This window comes from Kryptolebias marmoratus, linkage group LG3 (genome assembly GCF_001649575.2).
Source record: "Kryptolebias marmoratus isolate JLee-2015 linkage group LG3, ASM164957v2, whole genome shotgun sequence".
Taxonomy (NCBI): domain Eukaryota; kingdom Metazoa; phylum Chordata; class Actinopteri; order Cyprinodontiformes; family Rivulidae; genus Kryptolebias; species Kryptolebias marmoratus.
This window is the reverse complement of record NC_051432.1, coordinates 5,163,118-5,186,465: the sequence shown is the minus strand read 5'-3', so window position 1 is coordinate 5,186,465 and position 23,348 is coordinate 5,163,118. Positions and strand designations below refer to the sequence as shown.

Here is a 23,348-nt window from a genome sequence, read left to right as displayed (position 1 = left end):
AGTCAGTCAGTGTTGCAGCACTCAGCTGTCTTTCTTCCTCACTGTTTTCTGCCTTTGCAGAAATTAATGCTACAGGATTCAACTATCAAAATGAGGATGAGAAAGTCACCCTGTCATTTCCAAGTGCTCTACAGAAAGGTACAGAAGAACATCACTTGTTGGTCGTCCCTTTTTAAAACAACAGAACACGATCACTGCGGCTGAACAATAGCAGACTTTCCACTCTCGGTTGAACAAACCTTGTTGTTCTTTCTTTGCGTGCCCCTGCAGGCTCTGGCATGTTGAAGATTGACTTTGTTGGGGAGCTGAATGACAAAATGAAAGGATTCTACAGAAGTAAATATACAACTCCTGCTGGAGAGGTCCGGTATGCTGCTGTCACACAGTTCGAGGTGAGTGGTATAAAGGGGTGTGCTGGTCCTGGACCTAATTTAAAAATTCAGAATTGTCCTCAATGTGCACCACATTTTGTTGTAATGTTTGCTGGTTATTGTTTTTTTTCTTTTATTTCCTTGCGTTGAAACGTTAAATTCCAAAGTCAAACCAGGTCAGTCTTTTGAGGCATTGGACTCCTCAAGAAGCTAGATTTGTCTGCAGGATTTAAATGTGCTATGACAAGATACAATCACACTGCAGGTCTGTAGTGTTTACCATAGGGCTGGGCGATATGGCTTAAAAATAAAAATCTCGATTTTTTTCATCCCAAATTCGATTTTTGGTTTTAATCGATTTTCATCCTTCCTTTGCTTTCTTAAACAGAAATAACAAATTACAGAAAATATTTTCAAAACCTTATATTTGAATCATCCCTTCTGGGACTGGCCCAGTTTTTGTCAACAAAATGTCTGTTAAGCTCATATACGGCTCCATTGTTCGACTGGACCATAAGTCCGTTGTTGCAGGAAAAAAAACGCACATCCTCCAGCTCTCCTGATATCTTTTCACGTGTGTTGTTGTACAGGTGTGGCAGGGAAACTTCGGTGAAATGTTTGCGGCTAGGTAGCACATACCTGACATCCAAAGTTTTCAGCAGTTGAATAAAGCCGGGCTTTTCCACTGTATAAATAGGCACCATATCTTTTGCGCTATAAAACGTGACGGCGTCTGTGATGGCTTTCCACCGGGCACTTGTCTTGTCGTAGCGAACACAGTTTGAAAATAATTCTTCTAAGGTAGCTTGACTTTTGGCGGTGCTTTTTGGACTGCTGCTAGCTTGAGTTTGTCGCAAAGAGTAGCATCTCTCCCACTCCACAGAGTGCCTCTGTTTCAAGTGTTGAAACAAGTTTGTCGTACTCCCGCTTTTGCTAGCAACAGCCTTCAAACAGATTTTGCAGCGAGCTGTTTGTTGCTCTAAGTCTGAGGCTGCAAAAACCGAACCAGCTCCAGGTAACAGAAGACACGGTGCCTTTTTTGGGAAGTAAATCCTCTTTGGTAGCTTCTATATTGTCGTGTCGTGTGCGTCTCGGGGGACGGGCGGGGCGGGGTGAAGTGAACTCCGAACTACGGAAACCCCAAAGAGTGCACTCGGAGGAGTAAAAAAATCCTGATTTTCCCAAAATTAAATCTTTATAAAGAGAAAATTCGAATTAATCGATAAAATCGATTTATCGCTCAGCCCTAGTTTACCACAAGCAAAACATTCACATGCAGTTTTAAGTTATGCAGTTTCATAAAATGAGATTTTTTTTCTTGTTCATCATTGAACTTGGATTATTTATCTATAAAAAATGAAAAAAAATAAATAAATACTTTGATGTAAATATTCAGATATTTTCCCCAAACTGTTCAGTTCTTAATGTCTGTCTCAAAGTTACCTTTTCTTGGTTTGGTGGAGTTTAGTAACTAAACATCTACAGCAGTTTTTCTCTGTATAACATAAAATACACCAGTTGTTACAGATGATGCTAAGTTGTAGGGTAAATCCCTTTTCCCATGGTTATCCTTCCCCCTTCCCCTAGAGTAGCGTTTCTCAACAGGGGCGTTACCGCCCCCTGGGGGCCGTTGAGAGGATGACAGGGGGCGCTGGCAGCAATATTTTCCATAAGGGGGTATGCTGATATTCTTTTGGGGGGCGTTTGCTTGAAGGTAAAGTTTACACCAAAGATTCACAACAATATCAGTTTAAACTTTGAACTACTTGCAAAAATATTGTGGCCTAAAACATTAAAACCAGCTGTAGCGGCTAAATCCTATATTTTGCGCTACTGGTTGCTGTTCTTCCTGGTGGGTCTTGTTTGTACGTGCGCTTAATTAAACTTGCCATGCAGATCTTCCTTGTCGGCTTATAAATCGTAAAGCCATTTATTTTCTTTAAAGCATCCATTCATTTTGTCCTTTTCCATCAACTCAAAATGTCCACATGAACTCGCATAATAAGCACAGTAGAAAACTGTTTGCCTCTTACCATTAGCAACACCTGAGTAGAAACACACCTGACCTTAAATACCCCATCCCAGCAATACATCAATGAAATACACCCCCTAGTGGAGAAAAACAAACAAGAAACAGATAAATGGCTCCTACAAGCAAGCCCCTAATTGCGTGTGGCAGACAACATAGCAATTACCAAACTTACATTAAAGGAGCCATAAGTCAACATATGTCTATATACAAAATATACATAAGAGGCAAAACAGGTTTACATATTTATCATTCTATCACACATTTAGTTTATCAGTTTGTAGCCTCACACACCAGACAAATTTTTGTTACAGGTCTTTCAATAACGTTTGTTTTTGTTTGAAGTTGAACCACACGCACCAGACCCCTTTTATCCGGAAACGTTTTAATAACTTTCCCTAACATCCAAGATCCTCGAGGTGTTGTGGAGTCCATAACCACAACAACATCTCCAGGTATGAAACACCTTTTCTTTTTTATCCATTTTTGTCGTTCTTGTAATAATGGTAAATACTCTCGAATCCAGCGTTTCCAAAAGAGATCTGAAATGTATTGGATTTGTTTCCACCTTCTTTTAGCATAAAGATCTTTTTTGTTAAAAAGTCCTGGAGGGAGAGCTGGTTTTCCTTTCATGAGGAGCAAGTGGTTGGGTGTTAATGCCTCCAGATCATTGGGGTCCTCTGATAACTTTGTGATGGGACGATCATTTAGTATTGCCTCAGCTTCACAAAGTAAAGTGTGAAATCCTTCATCGTCCAACATCTGTTGACGGAGAACTGAGTGTAGAACCTTTTTGATTATTCGTATGAGGCGCTCCCAAACACCGCCACAATGTGATCCTGATGGGGGGTTAAAACTCCATTTGATTCCTTTGAGAGACATTGCCTTTTCAATTTTTTCATTATTTAGAGAGGCTAGAGCTTCCCGCAGCTCTCTTTCTGCTCCTACGAAATTTGTGCCATTATCTGATCTCATGTGTAAAACTTGTCCTCTTCGAGAGATAAATCTCCGCAGTGCATTAATGCACGAGTCAGTATCCAAAGAGTAAGCCACTTCAAGGTGCACTGCCCTGCTTGTCATGCAAGTAAACACTACTCCGTAGCGTTTTACAACACTGCGCCCCCTTTTCACATCAATAGGCCCAAAATAATCTACACCAACATATGTGAATGGTGGCAGATCAGGAACCACTCTTTCTTCTGGCAAGTCTGCCATTTGTTGTTGACCAGTTTTTCCTCCATATAGCCTGCAGAATAAACATGTCGCTATGACCTTTTTCACAGCTGAAACCCCATTTGTTATCCAAAATTTTCTTCTTACAACTGAGAGGACATGATTTCTACCTCCGTGACCAAGCTGCAAGTGGACATGACGGAGGATAAGGTTGGAGATGTGCTGGTCTTTTGCCAGAATGAGGGGATGCTTGATGTTCTCAGGAATGGCTGCTTTACTCAGCCGGCCTCCAACACGCAGAAGCCCATCCTGTAGCACAGGGTTTAGTTTGTAAATCTGGCTACTTCTAGGTATTTCTGAGTTGCAGGATGATAATGTAGCAAACTCATTAGGGAATCTTTCCCTTTGGCAAAAGGAAATTATAGCCATCTCAGCTTCTGTGAGATCATCTAGAGACAGACTTTGATTTCCCAGTGATGTTTTGAGGGTTTGCATTTCCTTTGTCAATTCCAACATTGGTGTTTCAGTCATAACTGCATTGGGCAGTTGCAATTCCTTTTTCCTTTTACTTAGTTTCAACAGAACTCCTTTTAGTTTGATGAACCAAGCAACTGCTGACTTTAATTTTTGCCAGTCTGAGAAGAATGCTATTAACTGAGAAGTGGCATTCGAGCTGATGACTGTTGCATTGATTAAGGTGTGCCTTATTTCTGGGTCATCAGTAGTCATACTGAGATCCATAGGAGACTTTGGCCACATCTCTTCAGGTTCCCACAAGAATGCAGGACTTTCCATCCATTTTTGGTTCAAAAGATTGTCAACTTTAAATCCACGGGAAGCGTCATCTGCAGGGTTTAATGATGAAGGCACATGTCTCCACTGTTCAACTTCTGTGCTGTCCCTTATTGTTGTTATTCTATTAGCAACAAAAGTTTGAAACCTTTTGTCTTCATTTTTTATGTATTTTAAAACTGATGTGCTGTCAGTCCAAAAGCAGGCCTTTTCTAATGGCAGCTGAATCTCTGCCTGAAGCATCTTATTCAGTCTAACAGCCATAACAGCAGCTGTGAGCTCCAAGCGCGGAATAGTAATAGGCTTGAGCGGAGCTACCCTGGCTTTGCCAAACAAGAATGATACATGGACCCTCTTGTTGATGTTCTGCATTTTAATATATGTAGCCGTACCATACCCACTCTCACTTGCATCAGAGAAATGGTGCAACTGAGCACTAATCACTTCCCCAAAGCCTTCAGGTTTGATGCATCTACTGACGCGGAACTCAGCTAATTTCTCTAAGTCTTTCAGCCACCTGTTCCACCTTTTTTGAAAGGCTGGAGGTATAGGGTCATCCCAGCCCCATTTCATCCTGCATAGCTCCTGTAACAGCAGCTTGGCAGGGAGTATGAGGGGTGCTAGGAATCCTAGCGGATCATAAATGGAACTGATGATTGACAACATACCTCTTTTGGTGGGAGGCTTTTCTTTGATTTTCAGCTTGAACTTAAAACTGTCTGTCTCAGTGCACCATTGTAAACCTAATGCTCTGTCCACAGGTAGCTTGTCATTGTCCAAGTTCAGCTCACAAAGCGTCTGGGACCTAAGCTCCCCTGGGATACATTGGAGCACTTTTCGGCTGTTACTAATCCATTGGGTTAGAGTAAACCCTCCTCTGCTGCAAATAGATATGAGATCTTTAGCCATGGTAACTGCACTTTCTTCTGATGGCAAACTTTTTAAAAGGTCATCCATATAAAAGTTTTTGTTGACCGTTAATACAACATCTGCTGAGAAATCAGACTGGTTATCCTCAGCAGTTTTTCTGAGAGCAAAACAAGCACAGCTAGGTGAAGAAACTGCACCAAATAAGTGGACAGTCATACGGTATTCCTCAAGGTCTTGTTCTAGATTACCTTGAGGCCACCACATGAAACGTAGAAAGTCCACATGCTCTTCGGATACCTTAACCTGATGGAACATGGATTTTATGTCTGCCATTAACGCCACATGTTCCTGCCGAAACCTCACTAAAACCCCTACTAATGAGCTAGTTAAGTTTGGACCCTGTAAAAGCTGACTATTGAGCGAGACGCCTTTATACTCTGCTCCACAATCAAACACCACCCGCAGCTTATGTTTTTGTGGATGGTATACACCATGATGTGGTATATACCACACTTTGCCTTTTGCTGTTGTCAGTTGATGTTGTGGAACCCTTTCTGCATGTCCGCTATTAATGGCATTAGTCATGAAGTTTGTGTACTCCTGATGAAAACTTCTGTTTTTTTTAAATATCCTTTTCAAACCAAGGATGCGCTGCAGAGCTATGGAAATGTTGCTTGGCATAAAGACGTCTTCCTTTCTAAAGGGCAACTTCAATTTATAATGTCCATTCTCTAACTGTGCAGAGCTTTCCATTATGTCTATGAATTTTTGTTCCTCTCTTGACATTTCCTCTTGCTCTGTAAATGACTTCTCAGTAAAGTCATAATTGTACTGGCTGGTTAAAAGCTCCTCAATCCTGTCAACTGTAGTTCTGTTGACATGAACTGAGGGGTAGCCACTTTCACCATCCCTGTAATCTTCTGCTGAACCATTTACAACCCATCCTAGCAAGCTTCTGATTGCATAGGGCCCCTCACCCTGACTGTTAACCACCTCCCAAGGTTCCATTAGTTTAGAGGCATTTGTGCCAATGAGTAGGTCTACACCAGCATGTATGCGAGGAAACTTTATACCTTTTAGGTAAGACCATTTTGACAGCTCCTCCTCGCTGATGATGTTGTCTGTGGAGACTGGCATTTCCTTTTGAGTAAACACAATGGGAAGCTGATAAAAATGTTTACTGCTTAATTCTGAAACTTCTAGCCCTTTAATGATGGAGGTTGTCATTGTTTTACTATGTCCCATGGTGTGAAGATGAATCTGAGCCTTACGCCCTTGAATGTTAAGTTCATGAAGAAGCCTTTCAGAGCAGAATGTATCTGTGCTCCCTGGATCCAAGAAGGCATAAGTTTTAATGATCTTAGTTCCCTTTGAACTCTTCACTTGCACAGGCAAGATGGGAAGAATACCCTTGCGTTGGCCAGCCCCTGTATGACCACAAGTAGAGGAGATTCTACAGCCCTTTGGTTCCTGATCCAACTCTTTGCAATGGGCCTTTTCTTTCTGTCCAATATGCAAAATGCTGGGATGCTTTTGGTTGCAGTGTTTGCAAGCAATGCGCTTATCACAGATCTTACTTAAATGTCCTGTGTTCAGACAGCCAAAACATAGACCCTTATCCTTTAGAAAATCTAATTTTTCCCTATGTGGCCTCTTTCCTAATTGTCGACACTGTTCCAATACATGACCAACCCGTGCACAATACAGACAGGACAAAGAGTTTAAGAACTCTTTGCTACAAGACACTTCATTTTTGGGAGAGGGCACTATATGTTCATTATCAACAGAAACATGGGTACCAAAACTGTTTCTTTTATACTGTGGCTTTACTTGAAGTTTGCTAGGTTTTGTGATCCCCTTAGCAGATTGAGTATCCTGTATATCTCCAAAAACTGGATCTGATATAATCCTAATTTGATGTTCAATAAAATCAACAATATCTGGAAAACGTGATCTTTGACCAGTTCTCTCAAAATTCTCATTTGCCTTTGTTCTCCATTTTTCTCTCAGCTTGAAAGGGAACTTTTGAACCAAGATTCTCATGTTAGCTGGCATGCTTAATTCTCTCAAATACTGCAGTTCCTCCATTGCATTGCAACATTCACGGAGGAAAAGTCCAAACGCTTTTAATGCTTTAGCATCTTCACCTTTAATGTTGGGCCAGCTATTGACCTTTTCCATGTAGGCTGCAGTAATATTAAATTCATTGCCAAAATGTTCTTTGAGCAGCTGTTTGGCCACAGCATATCCTCTTTCTGCAGTCATGTGAAGACAACTGCGTATGAGGTCTCTTGGTTGCCCCCTTGTGTACTGTTCAAGGTAGTACAAGCAGTCTCCTTTACAATTGGTTTTTGCTTCCACACACTGTTCAAAGGCTTTCATAAAGGAGTTAAACTGTAGAGGATCCCCGTCATAGATGGGAATTTCTCGACGTGGTAGTAACTGACTGGATTGCATTTGAACCAGAAGAGCTGTTGTGTCATTTTGTTGTTTTAACACACTGTAGAGGTCTCCAGCAAGTTCATTTGAATTTGTTGGAAGCAGAGTGTTTTGAGTGGTGGTATTGGTTTCTGGTTTTAGAACAGAAGATTTAAAACCTTGGGCAACAGGGGGAGCCAATTGCGACACTGTGTTCAGACCCATGCCATCCACTTGAGCTGGGATATGCCTTTCATAGGCTGATTTTAGATCTGATACAACCTCATTAGCCAACAGCAGTCCAGCTTCCCCATGAAACCCTTGTGAAGTCTTGGTATTACGCTGTGTAGCTTGTGAAATGACAAAAGTAGATTTTACTTTGGGTCTAGCACCTTTTCTAACATAGGAGTCCATTCCGTCAGAATACTTTGATGTAATGCTGCCTTTAGTGCTACCCTCTAGCACTACTAGCTTGGCATTAGCAGCAGCTATTTTGGTGTTCAACTCAAGTTGTTCCTTTTTTTTCTTTATCAAATATTCCTGCTCCTCCAGGGCGTGCTTTTCCTTTAAAGCAGCTGCACATGCCAAAAATGCAGCCCTTTCTGCTTCTGCCTTTAGTAGTTCCAAACGTGCTGAAGATTTGCTGCTTGAGGAGAAACTACTCATAGAAGAACCTTTTTGACTCCCAGTTCTCCTGGAAGCTCTTAATGAAACATTTGAAATGCTGTCATGAGGTTCAATCTGCAGTTCCTCCTCCATCACACCACCACTGGCAGCCTTGGGTTCAGCCTCATTATTATTTTTACTCCCATTTTGTTGAATATCGTCGACCACCACAGCTGAGCAACCTTGAGCTTCAGCCAACCATTTATGAGTTGCAGCAACAAAATCATGCACACTCAACATTTTAGCTTGAAACCATATCTCATGCTTTTGTGCTTCATCAACAGGCAATAAACCCAACAAACCCTCATGCAACTTGCGTGTTTCTTCAGACAACCACAAAAACCTTTCAAATTCATCCTTAATGTCATTTACACACCCTTTGTCATTTTTTAACACAGTAATAGTTTGTCTTAATTTTGTAAGCTTATTTAACTTAGCTTTTCTGTCACTTTCTAGATTACTTATCTTCATCAACAAAGCTTTGGCTGTTAATTTCACTTCCCTTTTATCAATCTGCCTCTGGACCCTTTCCTCTCCCCCCACACAGTCATTTTGACCAACTTGATCCATATCCTTTTGTTCTTCTTCTGCCATAATGGCTGACAGTTTAGTTTGTTTATTCGCAAATATCAACGCAAATGTCACATCACCTTTTTCATATGACAACAAGCTTGTTTATTTATAGAGAGCTCTCTTTTTGTTTAAAGCAGTCCTGAGTCTGCTACCAATGCATTGGATTTGTATCAGAACTTTTGTGTGCACACATAGTTTTAATGGCCATTCACAGACATCAGCGCTGAGTCACATACCCCAATGGTGCGTTGGCCGGCATTGATGATCTGCGTCCAGACGTCCACTGCAAGGAATCCCATTTGCTCCAGTAGCTCGATCCTAGCAACTCCAATACGACGCCTGGGTACCCGCTGGCCCCTGTGCGTTTCTGTTTCCAACGCCAGCTGTCCCGATCGCTCCTATGTGGTTCCGTTTCCAACGCCAGCTGTCCCGATCGCTCCTGTGCGGTTCCGGTCGCCTAGCCCGGCGGGGCGCAAACGTCACCGCTTCGCGGAAGCACCGTGCAGCAGCATAGTCCAAACGAGACAGTTTTCTACCTAAATTGTAGCGGCTAAATCCTATATTTTGCGCTACTGGTTGCTGTTCTTCCTGGTGGGTCTTGTTTGTACGTGCGCTTAATTAAACTTGCCATGCAGATCTTCCTTGTCGGCTTATAAATCGTAAAGCCATTTATTTTCTTTAAAGCATCCATTCATTTTGTCCTTTTCCATCAACACAAAATGTCCACATGAACTCGCATAATAAGCACAATAGAAAACTGTTTGCCTCTTACCATTAGCAACACCTGAGTAGAAACACACCTGACCTTAAATACCCCATCCCAGCAATACATCAATGAAATACACCCCCTAGTGGAGAAAAACAAACAAGAAACAGATAAATGGCTCCTACACCGGCACAGAACTGCAACTGTATCAATGGTGTTTCTCTTCGGCGCACAGCTCTGTGCTACCTTCAGGAGAACGGGACATCAGAGTATCGTTTTTATAATTTGTCCCACATGGCAGTTTTGCATTCTTCTGTTACTCTAACAAAAGAATGCTCTCTTTAGTGGTATTACCATTGGAATAATTTCTTTCTCTTACATGGGTTAATTTCTCTGAAGGATACACAGTAAGCGCATTGTTATCACAGTGGTTAAACATTTAAAAGAGCAATATTCCGTTGTCGGACTTTCCCTAAAAGCGTCCAGCATCCAGACGCACATTAACTCTTTTCTGGACAAGATGCTTTGTTGATATGACTGCGGAACAGTGTTGCCAAAGCATAGGAACACAAAAAAAAACAAAAAAACAAAAAACAAAATATTCTAAAACCAGAGACCTACGGCTTGACAAGTGGATCACAGCAGCTGCATCAGCTGGTGTAACACCAAATGGATGTCGGCAAACACCGCTGTGACTTTTCTCTGCAGCTTTATTTGTGTTGTTGTGAACTTTAAAGTCCTATCATCAGTCACAATCTTTTATTAGTCTATGAATAAAAGCAGGGCTCTCAAGTTTCACGCATTGACCGTGAGACACACGCATTTCGTAAAGTGCAAACGCTCACACGCCACTTTTTGTATTTCTCATGCTAAATACACACGCCCACGCCCTTTATTTGAACAGGAACCAATGTGCAGCGCAATGTTTTCCGCACGGGCTGGAGCACAATAGGGGCCAACTTAGCAACTCTGTCGCTATATTTAGGGAGTTTTCAGATCTGTCTGGCCATTTTTTTTTTTAAAGCGATTAGCGACAAATCCACTGACTTTTTTCTGTGTTATTGGAGACTTTGGCGGTTACATGTATGAAAGGTGCAATCATTCTGCAGTTCCTGTCCTCAACATGCCCCGCCCACTTCCCCAAGCACTGACAGCTGTCAATCTCACAGCAGAGAGGAGACCCGCTCCACTCTGTGTCCACAGTGGCGCAAATCCAGAAGCATTTTCTGTATTTACCAGCTGTCTGCGCATGTGTAAATAATATGATCGATAACAGAGACACGTCACTGATCAGGGGCCCCTCCGCTCCTTCACCTCCCCACCTGTCGCGCTCCTCTTGAGCACGAGTGCAATTGTTTTTAATTGAATCGTGTTGTCATCTGATGACAGAGAGCTAAAGATGGAGAGGCAGAAAACTGAAGAAGCAGAAAGATAAAGATGTTGTAGGCATGAAAGTAAGCTTTTCAAAGTGGTTGAAAGACAGCAGAAAGTTCTGTCTGAGCAACAAGATGAGGCCTGAAAATGTTCAGGTTACAACTGTTTACTGATCAGTATTTAAAATAGAACACAGCATGACATGAAAAATAAAATAAATTGTTTGTGTTATTTTGTTGTGCAGACAGTAATCATTTGTTGAACTTGATGGTGAATCATAAAGCAGAAAAATTACAGAAGTTGGGAGTTTAAATGTCTCCTCTGGGATATAACTCTACAGAGCTAATGTGAATAATCTGATAAGTCTGATCAGATGAAGTGTCCAATCAGTAACTGATATCCAACAAGGATATCATTTAAAATTAAGATTTCACGTTTAATATGTGGTTTGACTGCTGTATTTTTTAAGCCTCCTGAACACAAAGTTCATGTTATTCAGCTGAGAGGATGAAGAGAAAGAATCAGGACAGACAGGAAGGAGACAGGTTGGTCTAATGTTAGCTGGAAGACTAGAAACAGCCACTTAATACCAAGTGATTATTTCTGAAATATTATTTATATTTAAAGAGTGCATTAGCAAAATGTGTAATTTATTTAAAGCTACTAAATAATACTTGTTTGACCATATGACTTAGAGAAGAACATAGAGAATGAATGAAGGAGACAGACATGAGGTCGGTGATCAGCTGCTGTAGAGGAGAGCAGAGATGACATCAGGTAGGAATAACTCAGCTGGTCATTTTTGGGAAAAATAGTGCAGGCAGACATGGCAGGTCAATCACCACAGAGGAGAAACTGGAACAGAGANGAAGAGGAACAGAGAGGTGCAGAAGAGAGGGTTGGGGCAAGACCTTACTCAGAAGAGCCATCTGAATGGCGTTCACCACAGGAAGTGGGGGACTCATTGACTCATTGAAGAAGTACATGGTGGAGAATGGCCCACAGAGATGTTCTGATGGGCCATACCCAAGATCAGGTATTATATTTTATAAGTCCATGAATAAAAAAGATTTATTCATGTAAACAGGCATAAAAGGGGGGTGGGGGGTGGTAAGCGGCCTGGATAATGGATAGGGGGGCGCTGGCCCAAAAAAGGTTGAGAAACACAGCCCTACTGTGTCAGTGTCCAGGTGGTCATTAATTTGAAGCAGAAGTGGTTAAAATACTTAAGTACTACGGTAATCAGAACACCCGTCAGGAAGCAGATGCACTATAATTTGTTGCTAGTTTCTTTCACAGACAGAGACAGCATCACTTTGCCATAGTTACTATATGCTGTGTAACTAGTTATCTAGCTTGCAACAATACAATTATAAAACAAATATCAATGTGTTTTGATTACTTGAAACTTAAATGACTGACTTATTTTATATAAACACAGAGTATATGTATCTTCAGGCTTAGTAAAAAGTGCACAATAATATACAGCGTGTCAAAAACCCACCTTAAACACAAACTTTCTATTTGCTTTGCCAAAAAAAAAAAAAGCATCACACCGCCACTCGACTCCACCCTGAAGTGAACTTTGCTTACCTTTAATTCTCCTATTTATTACCACTGAGCAGTAAAGTTTAGTGACACATCAGTACGGCTGCCCATAGAAAAAGCAGGTCTGCTTGAAACAAAATGGTAAATAGGAACTACTGTCAGACTGTTTTTAAAAAATATCAGTGGGCGTTTCAAGGGGCAGCTCAGGTAGTTGAAATCTAAATTTATGGTAGAAACTAAATGTGAAAATTGAGTTGATGGAGTTCATTGTCTCATCTTTGAGGTGTTTCCAAGACCTTACTCAGGTGTGCACAAAAAGTGAAAAGTTGTGTGAATGAAAAGAATAGTTTGATAACAAAGTTAATATTTATCTGCCCTGATGCTGTTAAAAGTACATCATTGGCTGGTTTCTGCATCAGCTGGATGTGTTCGTTAGGTTTGAGGAAGAAGTGTGTTGAGTTTTTCAGATTCTCCGAAACAATACATGGTCTGTCTTTTACAGGAAGTTTCTATCAAGGTAGGCAATTTGTACCAGAGGTCATAAATTCTGTTGGGATGCAAAGTTTTCCCACCTCCATGTTTTCTTTTGATTATTTATTTATTATTTTGTTAATTTTTTAGGGGCCATTTTTTTAAATCTTTTTTGTCTTGTCCTGTAAGTGATTACATTTTGCTGCCAAACTCAAACTTTTAACTAAAAGGATTCTTGATTGCTTTGTGTGTGTGTGTCTCTCTCTACCTCCAGGCTACAGACGCCCGCAGAGCTTTTCCTTGTTGGGACGAGCCAGCTATCAAAGCCACCTTCGACATCACTTTGATAGTCCCCAAGGACCGGATAGCCTTGTCAAATATGGTACTTGTCACATGTTCACTCCTTCATTCTGAGAATCTCCAGACTACATCTCTGAGTCACACTGCTGTCACGTTTCCTTTTGTGCGTGTTTTTGTCCTCCTTTCTCTTCCCTCTCTTCTTTCTTCATAGCTTACATAAGAGAGGGTGGAAAGTCACTGCATATTCTACCTCTGGCTAATATGTTGAGCCCCATGTGAAATATGACAACAGTGCATATACAGGAAGGTCAGCCATTGTTCAGCAAAATGAAATGAAAGCATTTTCACTTGAGTTGAAATAGAAGCCATCATCTGACTGAGATGATTTCCTTCTTGTTTTTAGTCACTGAAAGTTTAAATGACATGGGTGCTTTCTTAAGGCTTAGTGACATTAGTTAATGTTTTCAAAGCCTTTTTTTCTCCAACTGATGTGGCAACAAGTTTTGTATTGTTGGAGCCAAATTATGAAGATAATTGTGTTGTAGCTTTAGGTGAATGAATGAATGAAGTACCCCAATTTGTTGTGAGGAGTTGTTAAAGACTGAATTTATTTTTGGACCACATTTGAGATGATATATCCTACAATTTATGTTTATGATGGTTTAGTTGAAGACTTTAATCATTGTTAGACTGGATTGAGCTTGACTGTATGAATACAGATACATTCAGTGTGTTTATGGTTAAGATGAGGATTTACAGTTTGCTATAGATGGTTGTCGAAAGTATTTAGGTCATGTGCTCCGAGTGTTTAGGACAAGCAGGAAATAAAGCCATAAAGGGTTCTAGTTTTCGGATGCTGCTCACCTATTTATATTTAACATTTTGTCAAAGTCTTAATTCACTGCAAGAGGTTTGTCTTTAGATGTAAGTTGAGTTTAGCAATCATCTGTCATTTGTTCAACATGAAGCTTTACTTTTAAAATAAAACTGCAGTTTTTGTGTAGAAATGAAAGTTCGGGTCGTCAAGATGAACCTTTTTTAACAGTTTCATTTTAGTAGCATAAAACTAATTAGTACCAGTAATGCAAAGGAATGTGTGGTTTAATTCCTCATTCACAATTATTACATTCAATTAGATCATCATTTGGAAGATGTGTGCTGTGACATTTGGTTTAACTTCATGATAGTCTATTGCCATTTTCCTGCAAGCTTTTTTTATTCAGCCTTTTGCTACACTTTTTTCAATTTTGTTCAACCTTATTTGTCTTTGACAACTCAGTTTTTGCTGAAATTTGCTGAAGAAGCTGTCATTCAGCACCCAGCATTCACTGCATTTTTCAAGAAATGTAATTTTTCAAATGTATATTATAATAATAAGCTGAAACCAAAGCAGGACAGCTAGTGCAGCTGTAAACATGATGTCAAGACCATGGCTTAGTTTGACGAAAACAAGTTCTCTCTCTCTCTCTCTCTTTAAATTATATAACCCAGAGGATTGTTCCCTCATAAATGTTTTGGCCAAAGGATCCTTGTTGTACTGTCACCGCTGAGTTAAATAGAGGTGATCCGCTAGCCTCTTCTGATTCAGATCACCTTCCTGCAGCCCGTCAGCTGTTTCTGGCACAACTAAGCAATATATACAAGTGCTGTGTGTGTCAGACCAGTGCAAAGATGAGATTCCTGTAATTCGACTAATGCAAAGCATTTCATAACTGTGGCCACACAATCAACAAGAATATAGGTGAATTACATCATGATAGAGACTACTTACCCAGAAAAACTTATGATAATCCAGTGATTAATATTTTCCTAACATAAATGTTTTACTTTTTCTTTCAATTACAAAGATCTCAGTCGTTTAGTAAAAGTGAAAGAGTAAGAGTTATAATAGTGGATTTTCAGTGTAGTCCTTTTTATTGGCCAAAGGCTATGTTTTTCTGTGTTCATTAATTAAACTTTCAGAAATTAATCACTTTCTCAGGGTTTCCCCCAGAAAAGAGGCTAAGCCCGGTGGTAGGTGGCTGTTCGCCGGCTGATCGCCGGCCGATTGTGATTTAGTAAAAAAAATAAAGTTTACAGGAAAGTTGAAAATATGGCTGTTTATAAGATATTTGTGTCAAATATTTACACAACTACAGTTTTACATAAAGGCACTTTTGAAATACTTTTTTAAACAAAAATTGTTAGCACCTAATTTAAATCCTAATTTAAGTCACATTTACGAATAAATTAAATTAACATAAATGAAAAAGTGCAAACAAGGCACCAACACACGTCTCATGTCAAGGCCAATGAATCACAACAGAGAACTCTGATAAATAGACGAATGATGTACTGTACTGTGCTTTTTGTGGCACAGGCTGCATGTTGGATCACTACATGTAACAAAAAAACAAAGGATCTAATGCTAAATTTAATAGCATCATTTTACTGTTAAACAAGGATAAATTATCATGTGTAATATTAATATTTTCACTCAGTACAAACATGTTTACCATATTCGGTCTTGTAAAGCCACCCACTGAATTTCAACTCAACTAACCATTGTGGTCTATAAACACTCCTTTTTATTGGCTGCAGCAGTAATTTTGAACCATTTGATTATTTTTGTGAACTCTCACAGAGGGATCATATAAATGCTGATACAGGCAAACCAGCTCTGCTAGAGCAGCGAAATCATCCATTTTGAACGTGCAGTCCACACAAAGTTAGTAAAATTGGGAGGTGCACAACCACGTGTGCGGGGCCTTCGAGCAGGGGCTGGGACAGCGTGATTGTGTCACTGTTGGTGCCTGCACTCTTGTGCGGTGACCTTGCGGTGGGGGTGCCAGTGGAAAAAAACGTGTATAAAAAATTACGTATATTACAATAAACAAGCGGGCCAGGCTTACAATACACTGGGGGAAACCCTGCTTTCTACAATTGATTAACTTTTGGAGTCACCCAAATTTAAGATGGCCACCACAGCTCTGATATGAAAGGCCGTGGGCAATATGCATTTGTTCAAGGATTGCTTGGCCCTAAATTACATTCTGGGTGCACCCAACTTGTTGTTTAAAGCTTGTTTGGCTCACAACAGGATGAAGACCACACTACAGTTTGCACACCCTGTTAGAAGGTAGCTGCATCGTGGCAAATTTAGAAAACCACCTTCAGTGTGAAAGCATTTATGACATTACTGCACTCTCTCTTAGTACTCACTGCATGTGTTTTTCCTGCTATTTTCCACATGGATAAGATGCTCTTCTGCACCAACACCATCACCATGCTCTACATACTCGAACTGGCACAACTCTCTTGAACTGTGTCAAGATACAGCTAAACAGTGGAACAGTGGTTCCCAATCTTTTTTGCACCTTGAACCAGCTTTATACAATACAATTTTCCCACAGACTAGTGAAGAAAAAGAAGTTCTTCAGCAAAGTTTTGCGTGTGGGGTTAGCGTGCAGGTCTGCGACTACGTGGAAAAATTACTGTGAGTGATTCAAACAGGAATTAGGTGTGAACTCTGCAAATCAATGTAAAAATATTTAAATGTATTTTTTTGAGAAAAGTTTTAATTATTTCTGTGTGGCTTGGTACCAAATTATCCAGGGACTGGTACCAGTCTTGGGCCCAGTGGTTGGGACCCCTGTGCTAGAAGATCAACACAACACCACCGTGTGTCCTAGGTTGGTTTATGATCTTGTCCCAATCATGGTTGTAGTCTAGTCATAAAACCAGCATCGCCAGTCCTCCTTCAAACTCTGAACAACCAGGACATATCGGTGCATGAGGGTCCCACGTCATGGAAAAGATGCCACCATGCTCCCTCACACTTCTCCTAGGTCCTCCATATACTGCCTTTATGATTATAAACCACAACCTCACCACCGACGCCCATTGTGGACCTATCACACTCCATCATGTGCAATGGGGACCCTACTGTGTTCTTAATACGCTCATGAAGACCTTACAAAGAGCTGGCGAAGGCAGGCCAAGTTCTGGTTGTTATTTTTATTTATTTATATATTTGAACATATATTTATTGATTTTAACAAGAGAACAAAAAACATACATGTAACCACTTACAGATACTTAAATTATAGAGGTAGCACACACAGGGGAGGGAAAAAAATAAATTAAACTATAACTGCAAGCAGTTATCAACGGGTTCCAAGCCCTCACGCTCCGCCCCTATCCGCGCGCTCCGATCCCGACGTCCCGCCGGTGTGGCTCTGCCGCCTCTCTCAGCGAGCGGGCCGAGTCGAAACTCGCCAGTAAGGTGCGTACCCAAAGGTGCTTCGTAAGACACAACAGTACAATTTGTGTAGAAAGCTCAGGAAGGAAAAGCTAACTGCCATTTGATACCACACAGAGCCAAAGAAATAAATTCATAAAAAATTCAATATTCATTAGAAAAATACAAAAATATTCTCAGATGACCAAGTCTACATCTGTAACAATATGCATTTATCTCCATGTCCCTAGACAAAATGCATTTTCAATAGAAAATTGTTCAATGCGATTTTATGGTACACTTGGTCACGTAATTGAATTCATAAAAAATCAAGAGTAAATAAAAAAATTACCAAAATATTCTCAGATCATCAAGTCTACATCTGTAATAATAATGCATTTATCTTTTTGACCCTAGTTCCAATGCTGTTTCAGTCAAAAAAATGTTAACTGTAATGTTATACCACAATGAGCCCAAGAAATATTCATAATAAATCAATAACTCGTCCAAAAATTACCAAAAATATTCTCTAACGACCATACCTACATGTGGAATAATATTATCTTCATACTGAAATATATTCAGAAATTTGTTAAATATCAGTAATGCCTCAAAAAAAAATCTCAAAATATTCACAGATAACCAGTATTATGTGCCTTGTTTCCCCAAATTTTTCCATCCACCATAGTCTAAAACTTTGTTGAGTCTGAGTTTCTACTGCTAGCTTCAGTTACGAACTTTGTAGATAGTAGCGACATGCTTGAATATAGAGCCACGATTTTTGATCACCACTTTTACAGATTGCGCAAGGAACATATACTGTAAGTTCTAGCACTCTAAGTTCAACAAGTGATTTTTGTGAATTTTTCGAAATGTTAAAGGCTACACATACATTTTTGCACATAAGCCACACCCACTTAGACCAATCATTACCATATTGATAACATAGTTTCAGGGTTGTATCCTGAAGATACCCACCAAGTTTCACCTAAATCCATTCAGCCATTTCGGCAGTATAAACTTTACCTATTTGTAGCGTCCCCTAGGGTTAGATTAAGCCGAAAATGGTGAGAAATCTTTTTTTCGCCCTTAGACACCACTGGTATGAAAACTATTGATAAATTGTACACTGTTCTTAAGTTATGCTTAATAAACTTAAAAAAAAAAAATTGTTTATGCATATTTCATAAACTGAACATTTTTTTGAAAATCTGTTCACATCGTTTGGTTAGCCAGTCGTCCAGTCATCCCACATGATGATCACCTCAATTGGCTTTGAGCCTCGGGAGGAGTTAACGAAAGTGGGTTACACATATTTTCTACTAATTAGCATAAATTAATTTTTTTTAAAACTCACATAAAAAAGCATGGTTTACAGAACACAACAGAAAAAAGGCATTTTTTGCTGTAACAGCACCACCTAGAGGTCAAATTTCAAACTGAAGTGTTTGATATTGCGTCACTCGCGCAAAATTCAAAATTTTTAAAACTTTTTGATCATCCCTTCAGCAGATCAGCCTACAGATGTTACGTACCAAGTTTCACGTTGATCCAGTTTTTAATGTAGGAGTAGTATTCGAAAGTAGGTTTTGCCTTTATCACGCTATAGCAAAAAAATCTAGTTAGGCGGAAGTGGGCGTGGCCAATGTAAATGAGATGCAGAATCACCCATGGTTTCAGGTGCCATCAAGATTTTGAGTGTAGGACTTACGGTTTAGGAGGTTTTGGCAAAAACGCATTGTCCTTTGTTATAGCGCCCCCTAGGTATGGGACGATATGAATTTTTTTTTTCTGAGTAACGGTCGGGTTTCTCTATCAGGCTGCCTGGTTGGCTTTTTCACAGCAGTTTCTTGTTTTTCTGGCCAACGCGTTTTACCGTAGAAGAATAAAAATACACAATAATGAAAAATCTTTACAAAAACAATAGGGTTCCCTGCTCTGCTGGGAGCAGGCGAACGGCCATGCCTTGCATTGGCCGCCCGCTTGCTCCCGCGGGCTTGGAGCCCTAATAAGTTTGCAGCAGACCCACAATAAAGCAACCAGCATACACATCAGTTTATTTTACCATATGACCTTATAACATATCCTTTTTCCACCCATCAAGTTGGATATCATTTTGGCCCAGCCATGGGTAAAGACTGACCAGATTTCCCAAAATTTATCAAGCTTGTTCTTAGTAAAGTTGCTGATTTTCTCAAGTGCAAAGTAAAACGTCATTTGTGTGATCCATTTTAAAATTCCACATAATGCTTCTTTCTTCCATGAGGATGAAATACAGTGTTTAGCTACCAAAAAGGAGACATTAAGTAAGGATCTTAAGTTGTTTGGGATAACAAAGATTTCAGGATAAATGTTCAAGATGCACATTTTAGGATTTAAAGGAACCTTTTTCCCAATCATCTGACTAATCACATTCAATACACCTTTCCAAAAAGCTAACACTCAAGGACATGCCCACAAACAATGAAAGTACATTTAATGCAAGTGTCAGGAATATTAGGATTAAAGTGATGCAACTTAACTGGTGTGATGTATTGCCTAGGAAGCCATTTGTATTGTAGTAATTTGGAATTTGTGTTGGCAGTTTGTGTATGGGTCGAAATGCAGGCTTCCGACCACTCCTCCCTCGACACGCTTTCTCCCCAATCTGTTAGCCATGTTTGTTGAATGTTGGCCGAAGATTCTTTACATCTGTCAACGAATAAGGAATAAAGAAGAGATACCTGACCTCTAACATATAGGTGATTTACAATAATGTCTTCTAGTGAGGACAAAGAAGGTAGATCCAGGTTATTTTGTTGTTTGGATAGAATGAAACTCCGAACTTGAAGATATTTATAGAAGTGCTTAGTAGGAATATCATGTTTGTTTTTAAGTTCTTCAAAAGACATAAATATCCCCCCTGTAAAGAGATCGGACATCTTAGCTATCCCCTTTGCAGACCAGAGCTTGAATCCTGGGTCTGCTCTACCTGGACCAAAATCCCTGTTACCAAAAATAGGTGAGAATTGGGATAGTTGATGCTTTTTTCCCAAATAATCAATTGCTTTTTGCCAGATAAGCATTGTTTTTTCAGAAAAGGGTTTTTTTGTTTGCTTAATAAGCTTTTTCCTGTCTGATGAATACAAGTATAAATTTATAGGGCTAGAGATCAGCTGGGACTCAATTGTAACCCACCCTGGGGGCTGTCTGGTAATAACATAGAACATAGCTGCCCTAATCTGGGCTGCCCAGAAAAAACATATTAGATTTGACAATTGTAAACCTCCTCTGTCATATGGCAAATATAAGAGAGACAGTCTCATTCTAGGACGCTTATCGTTCCAAATGAAATTGGAGAAAGTTTTATTTATCTCCTTAAAAAAGGAGGGGGTTGGGAAAAGTGGAATTGATTGGAAAACATAAAACCTTTTGGCAATATTGTCATTTTTATAATATTGATGGACTATCATGGGTAAAAGTGGCTCTAACTTCCTAGCTAATACTTTACACAAAATTTTAACATCATTTTTAATAAGAGAAATTGGCCTATATGAGCCACATTGATTAGCAGGTTTACCTGGCTTCAGAAGTAGGGATACTATAGCTGTATTAAGTGAGGGAGGGAGAGACTCTTCTTTAAAGGCTTCTTGATACATGTCAAGCATTGGAGTTATCAGTTTGAATTGAAAAATTTTATATATTTCAATTGGAATTTCATCAGGCCCTGGGCTCTTACCACCTTTCATACTGGATATTGCCTCAGACAATAATTGTGCATTGAGCTCAAAATCAAGTGATTTTAGAGAATGGTTATCTAGGGAAGGAAATTCTAATGAATCCAAGAAATCAGTTTGTGCCTGGGAGGCTAGGTCAGAGTAATCTGAGCTGTACAATTTTTAGTAAAAATTTTAAAACGTGTTGTTTATTTCTTTTGAGTCATATGTTACCACACCTTCCGCTGTTTGAATTGAGTTTATTGCTTTATCTGTTTGTTCCTGTTTGATTCGCCAAGCCAACAGCTTACTGGCCTTTTCACCTTGTTCAAAATACGATTGTTTCAATCTCATTATACTTTTAATAGCTTTATTTGTAGATAGCATATTGTATTAAGCTCATAGCCTGAGAAGTTCTGTATTTAGTTGGATTGAAGGATTCTGGAATAGTTGTGTTTCTGTGTTTTTAATAGATTTTTCAAGTTGGACCAATTCTTGTTTATTGATTTTGTGCTTGTAGCTGGTAAAACTGATCATTTGGCCTCCCATCTCACGGTTGCGGAGGTCTGGTGAGTGTTTAATTCAAAATACATATCTATTTTTGTTCTGATAAATTGCATAAATTCTGGGTCCCTTAGCCAAAATGCTTGTAGACGCCACTTGCTTTCTTGTTTGAACATGGGAGCTGTCTTTGCCTGTAGATCTATCTAACGCTGGTATAAGCGTACAGTTAAAATCGCCTCCAATGAAGTACCCTCCAGAAAGCGACGCTACAGATAGAAACAGTTGTCTAAAAAAGGCAGGGTTATCATTGTTTGCCCCATAAACATTAACCAAATTTAGTTTTACAGACATAATCACACATTGTAAGATTAGATATCTGCCATATCGATCCTCAGTTATATTGATGAGCTGGAATGGCACTGAGCTGTGGATTAGTGTGATTACGCCCCTCGAGTGTGAGCTAAAGGAGGTAGAAAATACCCGACCATGCCATCTTCTCCTCACTTTACTAACATCATCAGGGCTTAAATGAGTTTCCTGGAGGAAAACTATCTTAGCTTTTAATTGTTGAATCCTTTTCATCACCTGTTTCAGTTTAGCCAATTTATTCAGACCTCTTAAATTCCAAGAGGTGAACTGAAAGTCAGTGGTCATCAGAAAAAGAAAAAAAAATTTCAGTTATGCCATGGGCATATAAGAGTATGCTGCTGAGGAAAGACGTGACAAATAAGGACAGAAAAGAAAAAAGACAACACACAACAATTGAACAAGAGCGTACGTCCCCAAATGAAGTACGCCCACCCAACCAACTGAGAACACTTCGCAAGGAGCCGGCCAGGCTCGGCCATGAAGCCCTGCTGGTCTACCCAGGCCCTCACGATGGAGAGGGACAACATACAGAAACAAAAAGGGAAGAAAAAAAAGAAAAAACTCATCAAACTGCAGCCCTCAGATAAGCAGTGATGCAAATAACAACCATTAAACCATAGTAAAGATAAACACAAAACTTGCATGTATTAACCTTGGTTACCCCAACCATATTATGCATTGACCTTGTGTATTAAACATAAGATGGAGATATATTGATAATAACCCACATAACCCATCAAGCCAAAAAGCTGAAAAGATATGATTTTAAAAATGCACTTAGACATATGTGACCATATTTGCTAATGTAATGTAAGATGCCTCTCCCTGGGCTGCCACCTTATCATGGTGGAGGGGTTTGAGTGTCCCAATGATCCTAGGAGCTATGCTGTCAGGGGCTTCATGCCCCTAGTAGGGTCACCCAAGGCAGACAGGTCCTAGGTGAGGGGCCCGACGAAGTGCAGCCCAAAGACCCCTTATGACGAGTACGATTATTGGACACAGTGTTCTCTCGCCCGGACGCGGGTCACCGGGGCCCCACTCTGGAGCCAGGCCTGGAGGTGGGGCACGTTGGCGAGCGCCTGGTGGCCGGGCTTTCACCCATGGAGCCCGNGCCGGGCACAGCCCAAAGAGGATACATGGGTCCCCCTTCCCATGGGCTCACCACCTATGGGAGGGGCCAAAGGGGTCGGGTGCAATGTGAGATGGGTGGTGGCCGAAGGCGGGGACCTTGGCGGTCTGATCCTCGGCTACAGAAGCTGGCTCTAGGGAC

The 23,348-nt window shown here is 40.2% G+C and overlaps 1 protein-coding gene across 1 annotated transcript in view; it reads left to right on the top strand.

Annotated features, from left to right (window-relative positions):
• The window catches only part of npepps (aminopeptidase puromycin sensitive), a 55,188-nt gene that overhangs the window by 6,250 nt on the left and 25,590 nt on the right, over positions 1-23,348 (top strand). The window contains exons 3-5 of the mRNA XM_017430489.3: positions 61-138; positions 271-392; positions 13,266-13,373. Of these exons, the coding sequence (XP_017285978.1) occupies positions 61-138; positions 271-392; positions 13,266-13,373 (308 nt within the window). The remainder of the gene's footprint in view (positions 1-60; positions 139-270; positions 393-13,265; positions 13,374-23,348) is intronic.